This window comes from Chinchilla lanigera, unplaced genomic scaffold (genome assembly GCF_000276665.1).
Source record: "Chinchilla lanigera isolate Chin_1 unplaced genomic scaffold, ChiLan1.0 scaffold00056, whole genome shotgun sequence".
Lineage (NCBI taxonomy): Eukaryota > Metazoa > Chordata > Mammalia > Rodentia > Chinchillidae > Chinchilla > Chinchilla lanigera.
This window is the reverse complement of record NW_004955457.1, coordinates 11,605,354-11,629,852: the sequence shown is the minus strand read 5'-3', so window position 1 is coordinate 11,629,852 and position 24,499 is coordinate 11,605,354. Positions and strand designations below refer to the sequence as shown.

The 24,499-nt window shown below is 39.8% G+C and overlaps 1 protein-coding gene across 1 annotated transcript in view; it reads left to right on the top strand.

The window, feature by feature from the left end:
* The window catches only part of LOC102029370 (cytochrome P450 20A1), a 60,914-nt gene that overhangs the window by 16,912 nt on the left and 19,503 nt on the right, over positions 1 to 24,499 (top strand). The window contains exons 5-6 of the mRNA XM_005397043.2: positions 19,085 to 19,252; positions 23,264 to 23,342. Of these exons, the coding sequence (XP_005397100.1) occupies positions 19,085 to 19,252; positions 23,264 to 23,342 (247 nt within the window). The remainder of the gene's footprint in view (positions 1 to 19,084; positions 19,253 to 23,263; positions 23,343 to 24,499) is intronic.

Below are 24,499 nucleotides of genomic sequence, written 5' to 3'. Positions count from 1 at the left end.
CAAAGAACCAACTCTGATTCATTTATTTTTTGTAGGGTTTTCTTCATCTCAGTTGCACCAATTTCTGCCTGGATCTTTATAATCTCCTCCCTTCTCAGGGCTTTGGGCTTGACTTGTTCTTCTTTTTCTAAAAGTTTGAGGTACAGCATTAGGCTATTTATTTGTTTTCTTTCAGTTTTCCTTATGTGTGAGTTCACTGCTATAAATTTCCCTCTGAGGACTGCTTTGATTGCATCCCACAGATTCCGGTGGGTTGTATGTACATTTTCATTTGTAGGTATTTTTAAATTTCTTGTTTAATTTCTTCTGTGACCCATTGGTTTTTCAGGAGGTTGTTGTTTAATTTCCTAATGTTTATGGAGTTTTTGGAGTTCCTTTTGTCATTCATTGTCAATTTCATTGCACTGTGGTCAGATAATATGCATGGGATAATTTCAATTCTTTTGCATTTAGGTAGGTATGCCCTATGGGCTAGAATGTGGTCTATTTTAGAGAAAGTCCCATGTGCAGCTGAGAAAAATGTGTATTCTGATGTTGTGGGGTGGAACACTCTGTATACATCTACTAAGTCCATTTGTTTGTAGATTTAGTTCAGATCTGTTCTTTCTTTGCTGATTTTTTATCCAGTTGACCTATATCTTTGTGTCAAAGGGGTATTGAGGGCCCCTATTACAATAGTATTATTGATTATATGGGTTTTCATGCCTGTTAAGATTTGTCTTATATAGTTTGGAGCTCCAGTATTTGGTGCATGTTTATGCACCAAATGTTTATGATTGTTATCTCATCCTCTTGAAGTTTTCCCCTGACAAGTATGTAGTGACCTTCTTTATCTCTTTTGATTGTTCTCGGTATGAAGTTTACATTGTCTGCAAACAGAATAGCTACACCTGCTTTTTTCTGGCTTCCTGTTGCCTGGAGGATTGTTTTCCATCCTTTGACTTTCAGTCTGTGGATTTCCATTTGAGTAAAATGTGTTTCCTGTATACAGCATATTGTTGGATTTTGTTTCTTAATCTCCTCAGCCAGTCTGTTTCTTTTGACTGGTGAATTGAGGCCATTTACATTTATGGGTATAACCAATATGTGTTGACTTATCATTGTCATGTTATTTACTTGCTGTTGGTTTCCTACTTTTCCTATCTGTTTAATTGCTTGCTCTTCTTGATGATTCCTTTCTATTGTTGTTCTTGAAATTGTGGTCATTTTTTTCTCTGTTTGGAATATCTTTTAGTACTCTTTGCAACAGTGGTGTGGCACTCATGAAGTTCTTCAGTTGTTCTTTGTTGTGGAAATATTTTATTTCTCCATTGAATCTGAAGGAGAGTTTGGCAGGGTACATCAGTCTTGGTTGGAAGCTATTTTGTCTCAGGACCTGTTATGCTTCGCTCCAAGCTCTTCTCGATTGGATGGTTTGTGCTGAGAAGTCTGCCGTGATTCTGATGGGCTTTCCTTTGTAGGTAATCTGTTTTGTTTCTCTAGCAGCTTTTAATATTCTGTTCTTTTGCTGACGATCTGGGATCTTGACTGTTATATGTCTTGGTGTAGTATTATTTTGGCTATGGTTAGTTGGAGCTGTATGTGCTTCATTTACCTGTATCAGGTTCTGTTTGTGTACTTGGGAAATTTTCTGCTATTATTTCTGCAAATATTCTTTTTATGTCATTTGTGTTGCCTCCTGTTTCATTTACTCCTATTAGTCATTCATTAATCCTCTTTGCCTCATCTTGCAGCTGTTGAATTGATTTTTCCTGGTTCCTTGTTGGTTTTAAGAGAAGTTTTCTATCACGGTCGCTAGGTGCCATGCTGTCTTCAAAATCTCAGATTCTATCTTCAGCTTCATTCAAGCAGTTTTGGCAGCTTTCAGTGGAAGTTTTGATTTCCTGGAAGTCTCTTTGAATCTGGTTCATGCGTTCTAAGTCATTTCTATATTTTTCATTTAACGTTTCCATCCGTTGCCTATGTTCTATTTTCTTATATGTTTCTTCTTCATATGTGCTGAGCAGTTCTTTTTTTTTTTTCCCTGGTACTGGGAATCGAATTCGTGACCTTGTGCTTGCCAGGCAGGTGCTGTGCCACTGAGCTAAATCCCCAGCCCCAGAGCAGTTCTTTCATTATTATTGTCATTTCATTTTTTGCCTGAGAGATTATTTCTGATCTGATCTCTGCTGTGGCCTGATGAAGTTGTTTCTTTACTTCCATTGCAATCATTTCAGCAATTTCAGGTGTGTGTTTACCAAGTTCTCCTATGTCGATGTTTCCTGGACTTGTTCTGAGTAGGGTGGAGTTCTGAGATTGTGTTTCAGTTCTTTGTCTTGTCATGTTTGATACTGGATGCAGAAAGCTCAGTCTCTCTCTTCCCTGGCAGCTCAGCAAAGGCCACTAGTGGCCCTCGTTTTCCTGGTGGTCAGGCTGGCCCCTCAGTGTCTGCTGAGCTGAATTGCTTAGTCTGGGGTTTTCTGGCAGTTGGTGAAGTGTATCTAGTTCTCCCAGGTCTTAGATGTGGATTATGATGTCAGCTGATGTCAGGGTCCACTTGCAGTTCAGGGCACACGTATGACCCAGAATCAGGTTGCACCGGTGGCACAATCCCAGACCAGTGGACCTGTGTCCCCAGGCAGTTCAGGGTACAGGCAAACCCAGACACAAACTGCAGGGTCAACTGTTTGTGAACCACCTGATTCTGTGTCTCCAGGCAGTTCAGGACACACACAGCAGCTAGACACTGGCCGCCCCAACAGAGATCACAGACTGCCCATGTCTGTGACCTCTAGGAGGTTGGGGCACAAGCAGAGCCCAAACCCAAACCGCGTTGTCAGCAGCTCATGGAGCATCCTCTTGAGTATCTCACTGGGCGCTGTGTACACGCAGAGAGGGCCCACACATGAACCCTGGTGAGAGCAGTTCGCTGGCCTTGTGAGTGAGGATCTGCCTGCACCAGGTGCACGGAGGGCGGAGACTCAGACTGTAATGGCGGCGGGGTCGTTGGTTATCTGCTCTGTCCCCAGGAAGTAGATGGGAAGTACCTGGTTCTCTCAGCGTTCAGCTGAGAACCATACTGTCAGTGGGTTGCCACTCACCTGATTTTGCATCTCCAGTCAGTTCAGGATGTGCAGAGGAGCTAGATGTGGGCCACACTGATCACAGACTGCCTGTGTCTGTGATCTCTAGGAGGTTGGGGCACAAGCAAGGCCCAAACCTGAACCACGGTGTCAGCAGCTGGTGGAGTGCCCACTCCAGTACCTCATTGTGTGCTGGGCATGCGCAGATAGGGCCCACACGTGAACCCCGGTGAGAGCAGTTCGCGGGGCTTCTGAGTGAGGATCTCCTGCCTGCAGTGGGTGCACGGAGGGCAGAGACTGAGCTGGGGTCATGTTCTAATTAAATAAGTATTTCAGTTTATAACTTTTCCAGCAACTACTTAATAATAGTAATAACTTTTCTCGTTGGTAAAACAAATCATCCAACACCCACAAGCTAAGGGAAAAAAGGTTTATTTAGCTCACAGTTTATAGAAGTTTCAACCCATAGTTGGCTGGTTCCAAAGCAGGGTGGCATGGCAGAGGGCCACTGTAGAAGAGAAACAACAGTCTATGGCAGGGCAGACAGAAGGCAGCAGCAGCCAGTGCAGCAACCTGCCTTCTCCCTCTCCCTTTATATTTCATGCAGGCTACAAATGAGGCCTGGATGATTGGTGCCACACACACCCAGGATGGGACTTCTATTATCTGTCCTCCTGATCCCTGTATCACTTTCCTTTTCTTTTTTTTTTTTGAGACAGGGTCTCAATTCAGGCTGGGCTTGAACTCACTGTGCTCAGGCTGACCTCAGACTGATAGTGATCCTCCTGCCTCAGCCTCATAAGTGCTGAAATTACAGGTATGCACCACCATACCAGGCTCTAGTATCACATTTTTAACCTACATTCACACATCCTAATCCAGCCACCTTTGAAACTCCCCATCCATGATGGCATGTAGCTTTAGGGGGATATCTAGATACAAGCCATAACATCCTCATAGGATTAAAAGTAGATAGTGCTTATAGGTAAGTATTGTTATTTTCCTCTTTTTATAGATGAAGAAAATACAGCCAAGAATGTTTAGCTATGCATAAAGAAGTAGTAGGGGCCAGGCACCTATAATGGTAGCTACTCAGGAGACTGAGACAGGAGATTTAAAGTTTGAGGCCATTCTAGGCAATTTAGTGAGACCCTATCAAAATAAAAAAGGGTCGTAGGTGTAGCTGAGTAGTAGACCACTTGACTACATGTGTGAGGTCCTGAGTTCAGTCCACAGTACCAAAAACAACAACAAAAACAATAGCAAGATTAAGATTTAATCTTATTTAAGGATGTTATATAACCAATACTTCACAAGTTCTTCAAAGAAATTGAAACGAATGGTGCACTTCCAAATTAATTTATGGACCAGTATCACTCTGATCCCCAAACCAGATAAAAATCCAACTAAAAAAGAAAACTATAGGCCAGTCTCCTTAATGAATGTAGATGGAAAAATCCTGAACAAGATATTTGCAAATAGAATGTAGCAAATTATCAAAGAAATCATACATCATGATCAAGTAAATTTCATCCCAAAAATGCAAGGATGGTTCAACATATGTAAGTCAGTAAATGTAGTATATCACATAAATAAGAGCAAGATCAAAAACCATATGATCATACTCATAGATGCAGAAAAGGCTTTAGAAAAAAATCCAACATCCCTTCATGATAAAAACCCTGAACAAAACAGGTGTAGAAGGACCATACCTGAGTATGATAAAAGCTATTTATGACAAACCAATGCCCAGCATCATATTAAATGGGGAAAAACTAAAGGTATTCCTTCTAAAATTAGGAGCAAGACAAGGATGTCAACTATCACTTCTATTTAATATGGTACTTAAAACATTAGCCATAGCAATTAGGCAAGAGAAAGAAATAAAAGGGATACACATAGGAAAGGAAGAATACAAATTATCATTATTTGGAGATGACATGATATTCTACGTACAAAATCCAAAGAACTCCACCAAAAAACTCTAGAATTAATAATGAACACCAGTAATATAGCAGGATACAAGATCAAAACACAAAAATCACTGGCATTTGTAGACAGTAATGAACTGGATGAGAAGGAAATTATGAAAATAGTACCATTTGGGGTAACTTCAAGAAAAATGAAATATCTAGGAATTAGATATTACCCAAGGAAGTGAGAGAAAGAAAATTACAGTACTCTGAAAAAGGAAATTGAAGAGGACATCAGAAAATGGAAAGATGTCCCCTGCTCCTGTATAGGCAGAACTAATACTGTCAAAATGGCCACACTCCGAAAAGGTACAGATTCAATGCAGTCCAATAAAAATACCAACAGCATACTTTATAGATCTGGAAAAAACAATCCTAAAATTCATATGGAGCCAGAAGAGAACCAGAATAGCAAAAGCAATTTAGGACAAGAATAAAGCAGGAGGCAGAGCAATACCTGACTTTAAGCTATACTGTAAAGCAAGAGTAATAAAAATGGCATGGTACTGGAATAAAAAGACATGTGGATCAATGGAACAAACTGAGGATACAGAAACTTCCCCAGACACATTCAGCTATTTGATCTTTGACAATGGGGCCGAAAGCATATGGTGGTGGAAAGGTAGCCTATTCATCAAGTAGTGCTGGGAAAACTGGTAATCTGAGTGTGGAAGGTTGAAACAGGACCCTTATCTCCTACAATATTCTAAATTCTAACATGGATGACAATCTAAACATTAAAATAAAATATTAACCCTACTGCAAGACATAGTAGGTAATACAGTTGAAGACATAGGTGTAGGAAAGGATTTTCTAACCAGAACCTCAATTGCACAAGAAATAACAGCAAGAATCAACAAATCGGATCATATCAGACTAAAAGGCTTCTCTGTTGTAAAAGAATCAATCAGAGTGAAGATATAACCTGTAGAATGGGAAAAAAATTTGCCGAGGACTAATATCTAGAATAAACAAAGAACTCAAAAAAATTAAACCACCTAAAATTAAAGACCCATTTCAATAAATGGGCAAGAGAAATGAACAGATATTTCACGGAAGAAGAAATGCAAATACAGATGGTCAACAAATATATGAACATGTTCAACATTTCTGGCCATTACAGAAATGCAAATTAAGACAACACTAAGATTTCACTCTGGTAAAAATAGCAATCATTAAGAAATCAAACCCATAATAAGTGCTGATGTGGCTGTGGTGAAATAGGAACCCTCCTTCATTGTTCGTGGAAATCAGTATGGAGATTTCTTTTTTTTTTTTTTTCTGTCTTTCTGAGACAGGGTCCGGCTATGCAGTTTAGGCTGGCCTTAAGCTCACTTTGTAGCCCAGGCTTGTCCCGAACTCGTAGCAATCCTCCTGCCTCATTCTTCTGAATGCTGGGATTACAGGTGTGCACCACCATGCCTGGCCAAGATTTCTCAAAGAGCTGAAAATAAGAATTCCTTATGACCCTGCTAGGTATTGTCCCCAGCGAGTTTAAGACATCATGTTACATGCACACCAATGTTTATAGCAGCATGATCTGTAATAGCTAAATTCTAGAAGCAGCCTGTATACCCATCAGTAGATAAGTGGATAAAGAAAATGTGGTATCTTCATGTAATGAAACACTACGGCTACAAACACTGATATCTTTGACACATCTGTAGGACAATGGATGCACCTGGAAAATAGAATGTTGGGTGAAATAAACCAGACACACCAACTTAAATACCATATGGTGTCTCTCATCTGAGTGAGGCAAAGTACAAGGAAAGGAAATGATAAATGATGGATAGAAGGGGATAAGAGATGAATCTCTTGCAACAGGGACATGGTTGAAGGGAACAAGGGTGAGGGGTAAAATAAACCCCAATTAATGTAAATAGTAACCCCAATTAATGTAAATAGTGTGTGCCACAACATGAGCTGAGATTAATAATATCAACAAGAATGAAAAATGGTTTGGGGAATTGGAGGAGGAGGAAGGACAGGAGATAAGGAGAAGGGAATTTTTTAAAAAATAAGCTGTGCTATGTACATGTAAACCACTCCCCACTATGGTTGTAAAAGGTATGAACGGCAAACATGTACTAATAAAATAAATAAAAAAGAAAAGACTTGAGCCCAGTCTGTCTGGCTCCAGGTGGCACTGTGTTGCTGGGGCTTGTTTCTGGTCCCCTCAGGTGTATTTTGCTTTATGTTTGTTTGTTTGTTCTATCCTTAATATTGCCGTTAATACTACCCTAAAGTGAGGTGAAATTTAAAACCCATTGCTGGGCTAGATGCCACATACTTGTAGTCACCCTGGTGAGGCTGAGGCAGGAGGATCTCAAGTTTTAAGTCAGATGGGCTGATTACTAAGACCTTACCTCAAAATTAAAAAAACAAAATGAGAGTGGGTAGGGATGTATCTTGGTGGTAGAATCCCTCTTGATTCAGCCCCAAATACTGCTGGGAATGTAGTTTGCTGGTAGAGTGCTTGCCTAGTATGTGTGGGACCCTGGGTTCAAGTCTCAGTACCACCACCCCCATCCCTAACCCCCCAAAAAAGAGGGACGCACAGGAGAGGTGGTGCACACCTGTAATCCCAGCCCTCTAGGAGGCTGAGGCAGGAGGACCCAAAGTTGAAGTGTAGCCTGGGCGATAGCTGTAACTTAGATTAAAGGCTCTGGCTCAAGCCTCAATATGGGCAGAGGGGGATAAATCACTTATTTCTCTGAAATTTTAATAACTTCACAATGATTATTGTATAATTACCCAAAGATTTTTTTCAACAGTGTATTTTTTTTTTTTTTTTCTGGAATAAATGTTCCAGTCTTACTTGTTGAACTGTAAGCCTGCCTCTGGATAGAACTTTCTTTTTCTGTCCAGGCAAAAACTTCTCTGTCATACAGTGTTAGCTGGAATTGTCATAGGGCAGGGGTAGCACACTTCTTAGAGCTTTGAGTGAGAACAGTCAGCACACTGCAGCACGCGTGCCGAAGGTGCGCCACTGCTGGCACAGGCCGTTCTGTACTGTTTTGTTCCTTTTGAGATGGAGACTCACTATGTTGCCCAGACTGGTCTGGTGTCCCTGGGTTCCAGGAAAGGATTTGGCCTTACAAGTGCTGGGCCCATAGGCTGCCTCACCATGCCCAGCTTGTTTTAATACAGGCATTCTGAAGATGTCTGTAAGATATTGTGTGCTTTTTTAGGGTGAATGATAAAGTTAATAATGTACATTTGTTATGTATTTACAGTTGATATATCATGCAAGTGATTTTTATATACTAAAACTATAGCTATTAATAAAATATTCCAGCATAAACATTGAACCTCTAGAACCAGTTGTCAGAACTCTTATTTTTTGTTTGTTTGTTTATTTGTTTTGAGACAGGGTCTCGCTCTGCATTTCAGGTTCCTGTTAACTCACTGTGTAGCCCAGGCTGGCCTCCAATTCACAGTGATCCTGTTGCTTCAGCCTCCCAAGGGCTGGGATTACAGGCATGGGCCACCACACCCCGCTTGAAGATCTGTTTTTAAGTGATGACTATTAAGAAAGGAAAGCATTTGTGTTGTGTTTGGACATTTCTACCAATAGTTAATATGTAACACTGAACTATCAAATGAAGTACATTAAAATTCCCACCCTAAAGAGTCAAGATTACAATGCTAAAAGAGGTTCACATAATCTTGTGCAGGTGTCACCAGACATGTGCCTAGAGTACAGAAAAATGCTAGATGAATCACTTACAATATTTGCATTATTTTGTAAAGTACTGCAAAACAAATAGATTATGACATGTGCAAATCACTAATTGACACTATTGATAACAAAATTTCTATGGTCATGGCTCAAAAAATGAAGTAAAATAAAAAAAGACAACCAGTATAGGCTGAAAGCATTTAATCTATTGGACCCAGCCCTTTATTTTTTACTTTGAGACAAAAGCTTGCTAAGTTACATTGGTTGGACTTGAATTTATGATCCACCTACCTCAGCCTGCCAGAGCGCTTGGACTGGGCCGGGGATATAGCTCAGCCGCATAGGTCATGAGTTCTATTCGCGGTACCAAAAAAACCCCTAAAAAGCAAAAAACACTAGAGTGCTGGGATTACAGCCATGCACCATCACACCCAGGCTTTTGTTTGTCTGTTTTGTAGTACTCAGGATTGAACCTGGCACCTTGTGCATGCTTGGCAGATGATCTAGCACTGAGCACATCTCCAGCCCTTCTGTTATATTTTTAGAATCCATAGTTCTTGTTTTCTCATTTTTTTTTTTGACTAGTGTTTCTAGAGATATTTATCATTGTGAATCCAGTCAAGAGAGAAAAAGCACACAGAGCATGCTTAATAAATAGAATTATAATAGGATTAGAGTAACGAGAGTCTGGTCAGAAGTAAAGAGAACGTACAGTCCTGTAATCCCAGCAACTCAGGAGGCTGAAACAGGAGGATCCAAGTTCAGGGTCAGTTGGGCAATTTAGCAAGAACTTGTCTCAAAAAAAATTCAAAGGAAAAAGAAGAGAACACTAAAGACAATGGGAAAACTAATAGTTAGCAACACTAAAGATCTAGGAGCAGTCAGTCACCAACTCTGGGATTGACACTGAGGGCCTAGGAAGATTCCTTTTCTCCTGGGACAGCTGCACACCTCATGGGGCAGAAAAGTCCTGTGGTGTCACACAAGTGAAACTTGGTGGAAGTGCACCCCTTGAGCCCTACTGGAAGTGTATTCTGTAGCATGCTGTCCCCCAGGGTGTCCTGCAGAGCTATTCACAGAGAGATGTCTCTCCTGAGGCTCAGCTCTCCGAGGTTGATAGCAGGGCACTGCCTGCTGCTGCACACTGGCAGAGCAACTACAGGAAAGGCTGGATGTGCTGCAGCAGGTGCAGTGTAACTCGGAGGCGCTCAGAGGGGGCACCTGCCAGTGTCCACAGGAAGCTGGCTGCAAAGCCGGATGATGCAGGAGCTACTGTGTGAGCGCTGGGTAGCCAGGAAGTAGAGCCCTTGCCTTCTGCACATGTGTCTAGCTCTTTCCACAGGGAAAACTAGCTCTTGCCAGGTGGCAGGGAGTGACGTCCAGAGGATGTTTTTATAGAGCAGGAAAAGACTGGATTTATAGTTCGGGCAATAAATTGTTTTTTCTTTGAACCAATGTTTTCCCTTATATATCATTTATTTTCTTTTTCTTTTTTATGCTGGGGATTGCCCTAGCCTTTGGTTTTTTTCCTTTTAACTATTGATTTGCTACCTTTAGTCATATGAACTAGATTTGTGGGTATTTAACAAAATCTAAAACAATCCAGAAAATTATACACAGTAAATATCCCCTCAATATGGCAATTTTACCCCCAGAGGAGAAAATGTAAAAAGGGTTGGGGGGAAAGTAGAGAAATAAAAGAGGAGGAAAAGGTTAGAAGCAAGGCTGGAGGACAAAGGAAGATTACAAGAAATTGAAAACCTGTTGAAGAAGACAGGAGGGAAAGAAAGAAGAAATATAAACAAGAACAGAACAACAACAAAAAACTAGATACAAATGTTCACACTCACATTAAAAAGCAATGAAGAAAAAACAAAACAAAAACAAGGAAAGAAAAAAGCAGATGTCCACTTCTAGACGTGTCTCTGCTGTCACTGCTGGACAAATTCAGCAGACAGAGCCTAAATCTGTGTTAATTAATCCCAGTAAGCCAGCCATAGATTTGCAGCGGGGTAGTAGGTAAGCCCAGCAACCCCGCACCTTCAGGCTAGTTTCTGGCTGTGAGCCTGGAACCCAATTTGTTTAGCCCGCAGCACTTGGTGTACCTCTTGCCAGCTAGAACTTGGCTCCTAGACCTCTTGCTGACTTGCATTCAGTTCCACCTCACCTTGACACTGGGAGCTGCTCTGAGTTCCAAGCTCAGTTAGCCCTTATCCAAGATGGCTACCGGCCAATTTCCCTTTCCTGGGGGGTGTCAGAACCCAAATAGTTGACCAGCCTTTGCAATCTGCTGCATCCACCGCTCCATTCCACTGGTGCATTTCTCCTTGGAGGCCTCTGAGGTCACCAGTAGTCACCGTACATCTGCAAGTTCAGGCTGCCCCTCTCACACAGTGAATCAGGGCTCAGGGAGAACGCGCCGCTTGTCACCTCCTTCTTCTTCATTGAACTCTGTCTTCACTTTCCCTGTGAGTTTCAATTCTCACTTGAGTTATTTGCTGGACCCACCTCCCTCCTTCTCTTCATATATCTCAGAGAGGTTGTTTTTCTGCTTTTCTCCTTTTCCCCCACCAACAGAGGAAATTTTTTTTTAAAAGATCAATAAGGTACTCAGAGAGCTCAAAGAAAATATAACTAGAGAAATAATGGACTTAATAAATAAAATGTGCCCAGAGTGGTGGTGCATGCCTGTAATCCCAGCACTTGGGAGGCTGAGGCGAGAGAATGAGCATGACTTTGAGGCCAGCCTGGGCTACATAAGCAAGTTCAAGGCCAGCCTGAAATACATAGTGAGACCCGGTCTCAAAAACTAAGTATATAAAAATAAATAAATAAATAAATCAGTGAATACACTAATACAAAGCTAGGTGAGATGAATAAAATGATAGAAAACATGAATGACTAGTTTAGCAAATAATTACAGTCTATGAAACAGAATTAGAGACCAAAAAGAAATTGAGATTTAAAATTCTATTAGAAGATGGGGCTGTTGGCAGAGACCAGTCACTGAGAGATACCTGAATAACAACAAGAGACCATGATAATTGTATATGACAGATGCTTGATCAGGCAAAGAAGACTAAGAGTATTTGGAATTAGTGAAAAATTAAAAGAAAGAACAAATGGCATAAAGCCCTGTTTACAGAAATAAAAACAAAAAACTTTCCAAACATAGGGAAAGAATTAAATACACAAATAACTGAGGCATACAGAATTCCAAATTACCATAATAAAAAGAATTTCTCCACAGCACATCATATTTAAAACCTCAAAAGTTCAACACAGGGATAGAGTCTTAAAAGCTATTGGAGAAAAGCTACAAAACACTTATAAAGTTAAATTCATTAAAATTACAGCAGACTTCTCAAAAAAAATGTTGAAGGCCAGAAGAGCTTTTAGCAAAGTTAAGTCCAAAAACAACCTAGCCTACACTCATATATCCTGCCAAACTATCTTTGAAAATTGGTGGAGAAATAAGGCATCTCCATTACAGAGAGCATGTTAAGAAATTCACGACCACCAAACCAGCACTCCAAAAAAGAAAATCAGGAACAGGAGAATAATGCAATAACAGGAATAAGTCAATACTTTTCAGTAGTAAATGTAAATGGTTTCAATCTCCAATCAAAAGACACAGATTGACAGAATGCATCAAGAAATAAAACCCAACAATATGATATATTCAAAAAGCACATTTAACCCAAGATAAATCCACAGACTAAAAGTCAAAGAATTAAAAACAATATTCCATACAATAGGAATTTGAAAACAAGCAGGAGTAGCTATCTTATTTTCAGAAAATTTGGACTTCAGGCCAAAACTACCAGAAGAGGCAAAGGTCACTACATACTGATTAAGGGAACAATTAATGAGGAAGCAGTAACAATTATAAATATGCATGCAAAAAATACCCATGCACCCAACTTCATTAAACAAACAAATACCATAAAAGATCAGATAAACATCAATACAACTATAGTGGGGAACCTCAACATCCCACTGTCACAAATAGATCAACTAGACAAAAAAATCAACAAAGAAATACCCAAGTATGTATGTATTTTTTATTTTTTGTCTTTTTGAGACAGGGTCTCGCTATGCAGTTCAGGCTGGCCTTGAGCTCACTTTGTGGCCCAGGCTGGTCTTGAGCTCACAAGGATCCTCCTGCCTCAGCCTCCCAAGTGCTGGGATTACAGGCATGCACCACTGTGCTTGGCATGAAATATCCAAGTTGAACCAAACCTTCTCAGTTGAAGCCTCCTGAGCTTCATCTTAACTGGCAACATTTCCATCAGTACTCTGATTTTTCAGGCTCCAATCAGAGTTTACAATATAGCTTGCTGCTTACAAGGGCTGCCTCTTTGGCCAGTCTTTCAAAACTTTTCCAAATTGATTCCAAAGGTTCTTAAGTCACATGGCCAGGCAACATCACAACAATAACCCCACTCCGGTACCAATTTTGTTATGGTTTGGGGCTTATTTTTGCAAGGGAAAACAATATAATACAGGACACATATTTTATATGATTATTTATAATAGTCACCCAAAGAACGATATACAGAAGAGTGCAGGAAATCTGTCCACAACACTATAGACCAAGAATCCAGCTGAGGGCCTGGATCCCAGGATAATGTCCTGCATGAATCCAACTTTAAGACCTAGAACTCATATAATAGTGCCTCCCACAAATCCAACTGGAAGCCCAGAGCCCATAACAATATCTCATGTGGCCTGTTTCATGGATCTGTGCTGCAAAGGCCCAGAGGTCAGTAGTGGAATCTAGGAAGTCTGTGCCAGCAGGATAAAGGATCTGTGCTAGCAGGCTGAGGGATCTACACTGGAGCCAGGAAGTGATGCTCAAAGTAAGAACCAGCACTCCCCTGAAAGGTACCACAGCCACCCTCAGCAACAGTGAGGTTCCAAGCTCGTCCGATAATCAAGATGGCCAAGTTCCCATCAGGGAAGCCAACGCAGCAAGCTTCTCCAGGAGAGCAGCAGTGTACCATCTTCCCCTCCGGAGCAAGGAAGCAATGCTCAAAGTGAGGACCAGAGCTCCCCCAAAGTGAACGAAAGCCATTCTCAGTACCGAGGTCCCCAGCTCCTTGGAGGATGAAAACATCCAAGGTCATCAGGAAAGCCGGCATGATGAGCTCCTCCAAAACAACCAACAGCTCCTTACAGCTTCTACCAGCTCCAACAGGCTCTCTCAGCTCTCAAGAGCCTAACTTCTTCTTCTCCAGTTCTACCTCTTATGGTGCTGGCAACAGTCTTCAGATGGGCCTCCCATACCCAGCACCACACTTACTCAGTTCAGCTGGGGTTTATAAGTTGACCACCAGTTGTCAATCCACTGCAAATGGGTAGTGTCTTAATTACTTTTCTTGTTGTGACAACAACTAATGTAGCTGAACATCTTTTCGTGTGCTTATTTGCTGTATGCAAATATTTTGTGGTAAAGTGTCAATCTTTTGTCCATATTTTATTAGATTGTTATTACTGAGTTGTAAAAGTCTTATACTATAGATGCAGGTGGGCATGGTGGTGTACACCTGTAATCCTAGCACTCGGGAGGCTGAGGCAGGAGGATTGTTGTGAGTTCAAGACCAGCCTGCGCTACAGAGTGAGCTCAAGGCCAGCCTGAACTGCATAGCGAGACCCTATCTCAAAAAGACAAAAAACAAAAAAACTATAGATACAGGTCATTCTTCCAGCTCTGTGCTTGCCTTTTTATTTCCCTCTGGGCTCCAGCCTCAGCATGCAAAAAACATTTCCAGTGCTCTTTGAAGAGTAAATGTTTTGAATTTTGGTGAAAATTACTTACTGATTGTTTTTCTTTAGTAGTTGGTGTTCTTTGTAGTAAGGTCTCAAGTCATGCTTGTTTGGGTTTGGTTTTTTTTTTTTTTTTTTGGTTTTTCTCCGGTACCAGGAACCGAACTCACGACCTTGCACTTGCCAGGCAGGTGCTTTTGCCGCTGAGCTAAGTCCCCAGCCCCTGGGTTTGGTTTTTTGATGTTCTTTGCCATGATCTATTTGTCTACTCCAGTGTCAGTACCACATTGTCTTGTTTGCTGTAGCTGTATGATGAGTATTCAAATCAGATAGGCTAAGCCTTCCATCTTTGCGCATTCAAGTAAGCCACTGATTTTTCAACCTGTTGAACTCATGTAGTATATTTATCCACTGTTGAACCCATCTATTGCGTTTATCATTTCAGTTATTATGCTTTTCAACTCCAAACTCTAAGTGGTTCCCTTTAAAATTTCTTTTTGTTGATACTGTCCTATCCATGATTTCCTTTAGCTCTTTGTGCATATTTAAGATAGTTGACTTAAGAATCTTTTTCTAGTTAGTCCAATACTTCAACTTTCTTATGGGCAGTGTCTCATTTCTTTTTTCCTTGTAAATTAGCTATCTTCTTGTTTCTTTGCATGCTCTGAGAAAGAGACAAATAGGCAGGATTGATTGCAAGGCTTTCTCACTGACCTAGCCCCAGCCCCTATTTTTTACTTTGTATTTTGAGACAGGGCCTCACTCAATTGGTAAATCTCCCAGGTTGGACTCAAATTTTCAATCCTTCTGCCTCAGGCTCCCAAAGTGCTAGGATTATAAGCATGTGCCACTATGACTATTTTTTTTAAATTGGATACTTTATCTGGATACAAGGGTACGCACTACTTAGGGAGGCTGAAGTAAGAGGATCCCAAGTTCAAAGCCAGTTTGGGCAACTTTAGGAAAATCATGACACAAAACTAGAAAATAAAAACGGCTAGAAATGTAACTCAGTGGGAGGCCCTGTTTTTAATCTCCAATGGCAAAAAACAAAACCAAACCCAAAACAACAACAAAAACTGGATACTTTAAATATTATGTATGTTGGCCAGGGGTGTGGTGGTGCATGCCTGTAATCTGAGTACTTGGGAGGCAGAAGCAGGAGGGTCACTGTAAGTACGGGCCAGCCTGGGCTACATAGTGAGCTCAAGGCCAGCCTGAGCTACATAGTGTGACCCTGTCTCAAAAATGAATAAATAAACATTACATATGTGACAAGTGTGGGAGTCATATTCTCCACCTTTCTTGGAATTGGTTGTGCTGCCTGTTGTGATCATTGGCTTTTCCAAACTATTTTTGTGAAGTCTCTAGTCTTTTGTCATATACAGTCACAGATCTGTTCACTCTGATAGTTCAGTGGTTAGTGTTTTGGCAGATTCACCTAGAAACCCTGCAGCCAACAAGAGAAGGGAAAGAAAGAAAACAATACCCTTGAGTGTTCCTAGGGGCTTTCTGTTGTCAGCCTCCTTTAATGCATATCTAGTCCCTTTGCAACCTTTTCCTTCTCTTTGTGTGGATCTTGAAGCCTTCCAGATGAGAAAGCTTTGGTCTCTCAGGCCTGTTCAGAGCTTGTGTCCACCTGGGGGTTTGCACATTCGTGAGTTCCCTGGGAGGAGAGTTCACCCTTTAGGGGGACATGTGCTGAGACCCTGGTTATGCTTACAACTTCATATAGTGCCATGCCCTATATGTTTTTCATATGCATACAAACCTATCATAAAAGTTAATTTATAAATTAAACAATGAGATTGACAAAACAATAAAATGGAACAATTGTAATAATATACTATAATAAAATGTGAGTAGTCAGTCTCTCAAAATATTGCATTATACTGTAGATCTTAGCAACCTCAGTATATGACTTTTTTCCCCTAAGTTTTCACTTAAAGGAAGCACTTCATGGCTTCTTTCCGACATAGCTGAGTTGCCAGCATCATTGCTCTTGGGCTTTGAGGTTCTTAAGGAGAAATAGTAAGAGTTGCTTGAATACAGCAGTAAGGAACAGTGGCTCTGATACCACAACCATATGAAATGCCTAGCAGGCAAGTAGTGTATGCAGTGAGGGTCCACAGGACACTTCCTGGGCAGAACAGGATGTGATAGTGCCGTTTCATCAGAACAGTGTATAATTTAAAGCTTAGGGACTTTATTTCTGAAATTTTCCTTTTAATATTTTCAGACTAGCTGAAATTGCAGGTAAGAGGGGATTACTATATGTGGGATTATTTTGTTGGTAACATGAAAGTAATTTTTTCTTTGTCTAGTACTGGGGATTTAACTGAGGCCTTATGCATGGTTTGTTGTTTTTTTTGTTTGTTTTTTTAAAGAATAGAAGAAGGATAGCATAGTAATAGGGGGGCTTACTGAATTATAGACAAAGTGGTAGGAAATTATCAATGGTGGTTTTACATATTGTTATCTACAAGACAGTTTCTCAGGAAAACAAATAGACAATAGTGAGCTACAGACAAAAGTGGTAGGTTATTATCAATGGTTGTACTGTACTTTGGTATCTTCAAAGTGGTTTCTAAAGAAAATAAATAGAGCTATACATGAGTGACCAACTGAATATTCATTGACTATTCTCAATGGTTGTTGTAGGAAACACATAGTAATAAACATACATCCATTTACAAAATAGCATAGGAATAATACAAGCATTACAGAGTTATGGACAGATTAGTAGGAAAATATCAATGGCTGCTGTAATATATGGTGGTATCTTCAAAGTGGTTTCTCAGGGAGACAGAGATACGCAAGAAAGAGCTGACAAGTAGTTACAGCCTAAGGCTTGTGAAAAATAGCAGATTACCTCCTCACCGGTGACTCCTTTCACTGAGGTGTGACAGCTGGAAGGAAGGCCAGGACTGAAAAGAAGGACAGAGAGATTTGCACCTGTGTCTAACAACAGGCTGTTTTCTTTTCCCTCTATAGTCATGATTACCCGGAGCTCCTCCATGGAGATGACAGTCTGGCCAGAGGGAGAAGGCAGTATGCCCCGAGCCCCCTCATTCCTCTTAGACTAACTGGTAGGATGGGTCTGAGCTCTGGGGCCTCCACTTCAGAGGGCAGACGGATCTCCAGTGGTCACCTTTGCATTCAGGGCATAGGCCTTAAGCATGTTAAGCACTCTTATCACTGAGCTATACAATCCCAAAGTTATTTTTCAGTTATGTTCTGTATTCATGTTATTCTCCTGTTTTATTCACACTTCGCCCAAATCTCAAAGTTCTTTTAAAGTAATAGCTCAGCTTATTACATTTTTTTTCTAGTGCTGGGGATTCAAACCAGGGCCTTCCATGTGCTAAGCAAGTACTCCCCACTAGCTACATCCCCAACCTTTTTTTTGGTCTTTTTTAGACAGGGTTTTGCTCTGCAGTTCAAGCTGACCTTGAACTTACTTTGTAGCCCAGGCTGACCTGGAATTTAAAGAGATCCTCCTGCCTCAACCTCCCAAGTATTGGGATTACAGCTGTGTGCTACCCCACCCAGCCCTTTTTATTTTTTATTTTGAGATAGGGTCTCACTAAGTCACCCAAGCAGGACTCAAACTTTTGGTCCTCTGGCTTCAGCCTCCTGAATATCTGAGATTACAAGCATGTGCCACTATGCCCAGCACAATTAATTTATCTTGTACACTTTGGAATCATTAGGGCTTTCCTTCTACTTTCAGAAAAAGTTTTATACTCGAGATGTTTCATTAAAGTAGATGGGTACCAGTGTAAACTTACAGAATGCTAAATCTTTTCATGCTGAATAGCTTTAGTCTTTTTTACTGTGATGAAAGTTTCATAGAATTGACATGAAAAAGGAATTTGAGTTCCTAACATGGTGGGGAGTTTACATGCATTAGCTCACAAAACCTTTACCACATTATGTGACATGGGTATAATCATCCCCATCACAGCAGCCATGCAGAGTGGGAGGTGTCTCCCCAGCTTGACTGTTGAGACATTTGAGCTTAGGTTAAGCAAGTTGCCTGAAGCCTCATGACTTCTAGGTGACAGACCCAGAGGGAAAATCAAGATTTTTCTCACTCCAAAGCTCATAATCTCTTTACTGCATACTGTTTGCACTCCACAAGGGATTAATAAATATTTGGTGAATGAAGGAATGACAAAGAGATTCTGAGAGGTTCCTGTTACTGAAGCAGGTCTGGGACTTTTTGCATTCATATATTTATATCACAGGAACTCTGGTGAACCTCTACTATTTTTTTTTTAAATCTCTACTATTTTTAATTAGACACTAATATTTTCATCACTTTAATTTCCATTTTGTTAAGGTTTTTCTATATTTGCATTTTTAAATTTCTGTTTTCTATTTACTGTGATGGTGGTTCTGTATGATTTTACATGATGTGTTAAACCATTGAAGATGTAGTTATAGGTTCAGCCAGAGTCAGAAATACCTAAATGCTGACCTTAGTCACAGAGTTGAACTTGCATACACTAGGAAATGAATCTACTTGATGGATTTTTTGAGATATAGTGAAAAGAAATAGTAAATCCTTGTGGTGTTCTGTTCTCTTTCAGCTTTCAGAAGAATTATTAGACAGTTGGCTCACCTACCCAGAGAGCCAGCATGTCCCCCTCAGCCAGCATATGCTTGGTTTTGCCATGAAGTCTGTTACACAGGTGGTAATGGGCAGTGCATTTGAAGATGGCCAGGAAGTCATTCGATTCCAGAAGAATCATGGCACAGTAAGTCTAAAGCTCAATTTAAAATTATTCCTTCATCAGCCAGGTGCAGTGGCACATGCCTATAATCCCAGCACTCTGAAAAGCGGAGGCTGGAGGATTGCAGGTTCAGGCCCAGTCTGGGCAATCTAATGACAACCTGCCCCAAAATAAAAAAAATTAAAAAGGGGCTGAGGATGCGAAGGCCCCTTTTAGTACTGGCTTAATACTAATACTAAAAAAGCCATTATCCTTTCATTATGGCGAATAGTTGAATGGTGGCTTTGCCTCTGAAGATTTAAGCTTTCTTGTTTTTTAGCGAAAAGAATAATGCAAACAATAGTAATTTTTTAAAGTTAAGAAATACTCTTTTCACACAAATACTTTTTTAAATGTAAGAAGCATGTGACTGAATAGCTTTTCTTTTTTGTTTATTTTTTTTAATTTATGAATTTTTTATTTCTGGAACTTTCCATTTCATGTTTTCACACAAGTATACACTGGGCATGGTGGCACACACCAGTAATCCTTGCACTTGTGGGAGGCTGAGGTAGGAGGATCACTGTGATTTCGAGGCCAGCCTGGGCTAAAAAATGAGTTCAAAGCCAGCCTGACCTGCACAGTGAAACCTATCTGAAAAAGAAAAAGGAAAAGAAAAAAAACTTACCAAGTATGTTATAAAAGCAATATTGAGTTCTAGAATAAAGAGAAAAACCTGTATTTAATAGAACTAGATTATGTCCTACATAGACAGAAATTAAAGTCACTGGCACATGAAAATGCTAATCAAATGAATATGATTAGAAGCATTATGTTTGCTTTTTCTAGATTCACAAATGCAATTTATTTATTTTCCTTTTTAAAAATTAGTCTCAACATTAATTTGTTGAAATCATATTTCAGTTACTTTTACCACATTTCAGATCTGAGAAATTATTCCTTATATTATTTAAATCTATAAAAATAAGAGTGAATATTTAAGATAATGTGTTTAAAAAAAAATTACCAGGAACTGTGAATTAATACCCTATCACTGTTTAGTGTTGTACTTTTTCTTGTTAAAATAGTTTTCATTACTTTTGTTTGATAGTTTAAAAACATGCTTTTTCCTAAAACTTTCATGCATCTAGATATATACCAATTAAAATGGAAAATCATTTTAAATTCCACCACGCTGGGTGTGGTAGCTCATGTCTATAATCCCATCACTCAAGAGACTGAGGCAGAAGGATCACTGCTAGTTTGAGGCCAGCTAGCATAGCTATATAGTGAGTTCAAGGCCAACCTGCACTACATAGTGAGACTCTGTCTCCAAAAATAATAAATAAATAAATAAATAAATAAATAAATAAATAAATTCCACTTCCCAGAATAAACCAGTTTGTATACCCAGATTGCAAAATTAATTGATTAGGGAATTTCTAATATGTCCTCTCATTTGATTGATTTATTGATTGATTGGGTACCAGGAATCGAACTCAGGACCTCATGCTTGCCAAGCAGTGCTGCACCACTGAGCTAAATCCCTGGCCCCTGTCTTCTCATTTTAATGAAAAATCAGTTTTTGACTTATTTATTGACATCTGCATTTTTTTCATGTTGGTGAGAGCTTTTGTTTTGTTTTTGGTGGTGGGACTGACACACTAGGCAAGTGCTCTACCATGGACTACTGATCTATATCCCTGATCTTTTTTTTAAATTTTGAGACAGAGGTTTGCTAAGTTACCCAAGCTGCTTCCTCTTGCCTCAGCCTCTTGAGTATCTGGGGTTATAGCTGTGTCCCACTATGCCCAGGGAGAGTTTGTTCTTGCTCTTCCTCTTTCTTTTTGGTGGGGTACTGGGGATTGAACTCAGGGCCTCATGTATGACAGGCAAGCACTCTACCACTGAGCTACATCTCCAGCCAGGACTTCTGCTGCTGATACCTGTCCTGCCTCTTCTTATGTTATATTCCCCTTCTTTTTCCTCTCTATATAACTTTGAAATAGAAATAATTTCAAACTTAACAGAAAAGTTATAGCCAGAACAAGGAACCCTCAAATATCCTTTGCCCAAATTAAGCATTTGTTTACATTTTGCCTCCCTTACTTTGTCACTCATCTGTCTGTCTGTCCATCGATCCATCCATCCATGCTCCTTCCTTCCCTCCCCACCCTAAACCATGTGAGTGTAAAGACGTTTGCGCTCGTAACGTCTAAATACTTCACTCTGTGTTTTCTAATAAGGATACTCTCTTAGGTAGTGGCAGCACAGTTATTAAACTTGGGAAGTTCAGCATTGATACAATACTATTAACTTATCCAGGCCTGTCTTCACATTTCTTCAGTTATTTTAATGATGTTTTTACAGTCCACACTGCTTCCCTTGCCTATTCCAGGACTCAATTTAGGATCACTCAGTAAGTACTTCTAGTTGTCAAAGGTTTGTTTTGAGATGAGGTCTCTCTGGAGGCTGGCCTGGAACTCACAGCAAACCTTGGCCTCTCACATTCTGGGATTACAGGTGATGTGCCCACCACAACTGGCCATCGGACCTCTTTAATGTGAAACCTTTTCTTTCTTTCTTTATTTTTTTTTTCAGTTTTTTGAGACAAGATCTTACTCTGTAGTCCAGGTCGGCCTTGAACTCACTATGTAGCCCAGGCTGGCCTCCTCCCTATAGGACTTTACTCGTAGAAATGTCCCAATTTGTATTTATCTAATCCTGCATGAGTAAATTTGAAGTGTATTTTTGGGGGGCAGGAATGTTATTTTTTAAATGTTACTAGAAGTTGTTAAAGTTTTCAAACCATAAACAAAACTTAATACCCTTCCACCAGTAAATGGTCTTTTAATATTTGAAGCATGGCTTGTTCAGTCATGCCTCCAGGAATGACTGGCCAGTTTGTGAATTCAGAGCAGTGACAGCTGTGTCTGTCTGCTGGGAATAATGGGGAGATTTGTATGATGCGTGTTGATTTCACAGGTGCTAAAATGTGAGAAAAAGGTACACCTCACATTCAAGTCCATGTTGGATTTTGAACTGCCCTTCAAAAATCTTGCTCACTTATTTTCCCAATATTACTGTATTGTGTTTTTGATACTTAGATTGGTGGTCCTTTAAATATTTGCCTACTGTGTCAAAAATGATGTTTCATGATTAATAAAAGTTGTATTTATCTTTTGTGAGATTATATGTTTTTATAATTTTGCCAAGTACTTGTGTTTCTTTTGTGGAACACTTTCTCATGTACTTTGTAATATTTCTATTGATATGTGTCTTTTTTTTTACAGATCTCTAAGAGCTATTTATTTTTATCTGTTCCCATTTGCTTTTACTTTTATTTTAGTGTTTTTTCATGATCACACATGGAACAAAGCAAGGACTCACTCTGCTGTTAACTCTTTTTCCTCTCCATTTTGACTCTTAAGCAGAGGAATTTTTCCTTTCCAACTGTAGTTTGAAAATGTGTCTTGATTGAAATCATTAAAATATAGAGTGATAGCTCAGTTCACGAACTTAATCTTCTCCATGATTCTGGTCCCAAACCAAATTGGATGAGAACTGAATCAAATTTCCCCATAAGGCCAACACTGAATCAAACCATTGAATTTGGTTTTTGTATTTTTGTTTGTTTTTGAGACAGAGTTTCACTATGCAGTTCATGCTAGCCATGAACTCATTGTGGAGCCCATGGTTGATGGTTGGTCTCAAACTGGCAGCCCTCCCCGCTGCAGGTGCCGGGATTACAGGTGTGCGTCACCACATTTGGCCCTCACCACTGAATTGGATTGACTTGGTTCTTGTCCAGTTCGGTTTGGGACCAGAATTGTGGAAGGAATCAAATTTGTGAGTGGAGGTACGGCTGTGTTTGTACTCTGTCCTTACAGCTGTGGAGTAAATGACTGTGAGCCATCACAGGTATTCACTTAAGAGGCAGAGCCTAACTGTCAGATACGTTGGTAAGAAAGTCCTTACTTTTTAGCTTACTTTGCTCTGTATTATTTAGGAAATCTGTGTACTAGATAATAGGTATGTATACTTTGCTACTTTCAGGTTTGGTCTGAGATTGGAAAAGGCTTTCTAGATGGGTCACTTGATAAAAGTGCAACTCGGAAGAAACAATATGAAGATGGTAAGTTTGGCCACCCTTACTTTTTAAAAAGGACAAAAGCATGTATCCCACTAGTGTTATCTATGAGGAAGAGATTTTTGGTCATTTATAAATTCTCTTTTTATGCTCTTCCCCCATTTACTACAGTAGACGTTTTTCTTTAACAAAAGATTTAGGAAAAAATTTTAGTCAAAAAACCTCTAGTTCTCTTGTGGAATCAGTACACTTTACAGGATTGAAAGGATGGAAAGGATGGAAAGTATACGGGTACAATCCAAAAAAAAGGAGTTTGAAACTGGGGCATGGTGGTGCACACTATAATCAGCACTCAGGAAGCTGAGATAGTAGGATCACCTTGAGTTCAAGGCCAGCCTGGGCTACTTAAACTGTCTCAAAAACAAAAAACAAGTCCAAACATACAAAGAATCATAAATACTGAATTATCTAAAAGAAGAAAATATTCATGAAATTGTTTACTGTAATACTGTTTCTGCAAGTAGAAAACCAAAACCAAATCAGATGTCCCACATTATAGGAATTGTTAAAGAAATAATGTAAGCATTATTAAACAGTATACAGATACTTGTAAAGAGAACATAGCAACATAAAAAATTCTTTGTGTTTGCTTCAGCAGTATATATACGAAAAAATTCTTGCCATTATAACATTAAGTAAGTCCAGGCATGGTGGTGTACGCCTGTAATCCCAGCACTCAGGAGGCTGAGGCAGGAGGATCATTGCAAGTTCAAGACCAGCCTGAACTGTATAGCCGGACCCTGTCTCAAAAAGACAAAAAAAAAGTAAAAATGTTTTCGAAGTTGTTGGACATCAATCACGACTTTATAAAATTTACACAGAAAATAGCACTTTTAGTTTAAGGTAGTCCCCTTACATTACTGCCTTTTATACTGTTGTTTTTCTGTATGTTCTGTTAGTGGTTGAATAGTTGTAATGTTTTAATACTTTTATTTTGACCTGCTGCAATTCCTTTTTTTGAGAGCAGACAGGGTAAATTAAAATAAGCTAATGGAGTACAGTGGCATACATCCATAGTCCTAGCTACTTTGTAAGCTGAGGTGGGAGGGTTGCTTGAGCCTAGAAGTTCAAGGCCAGACTGGGCAACATGGTGAGACCTTCCCTCATTTAAAAAATAAAAAATAAAAAATAAAAAAATTATA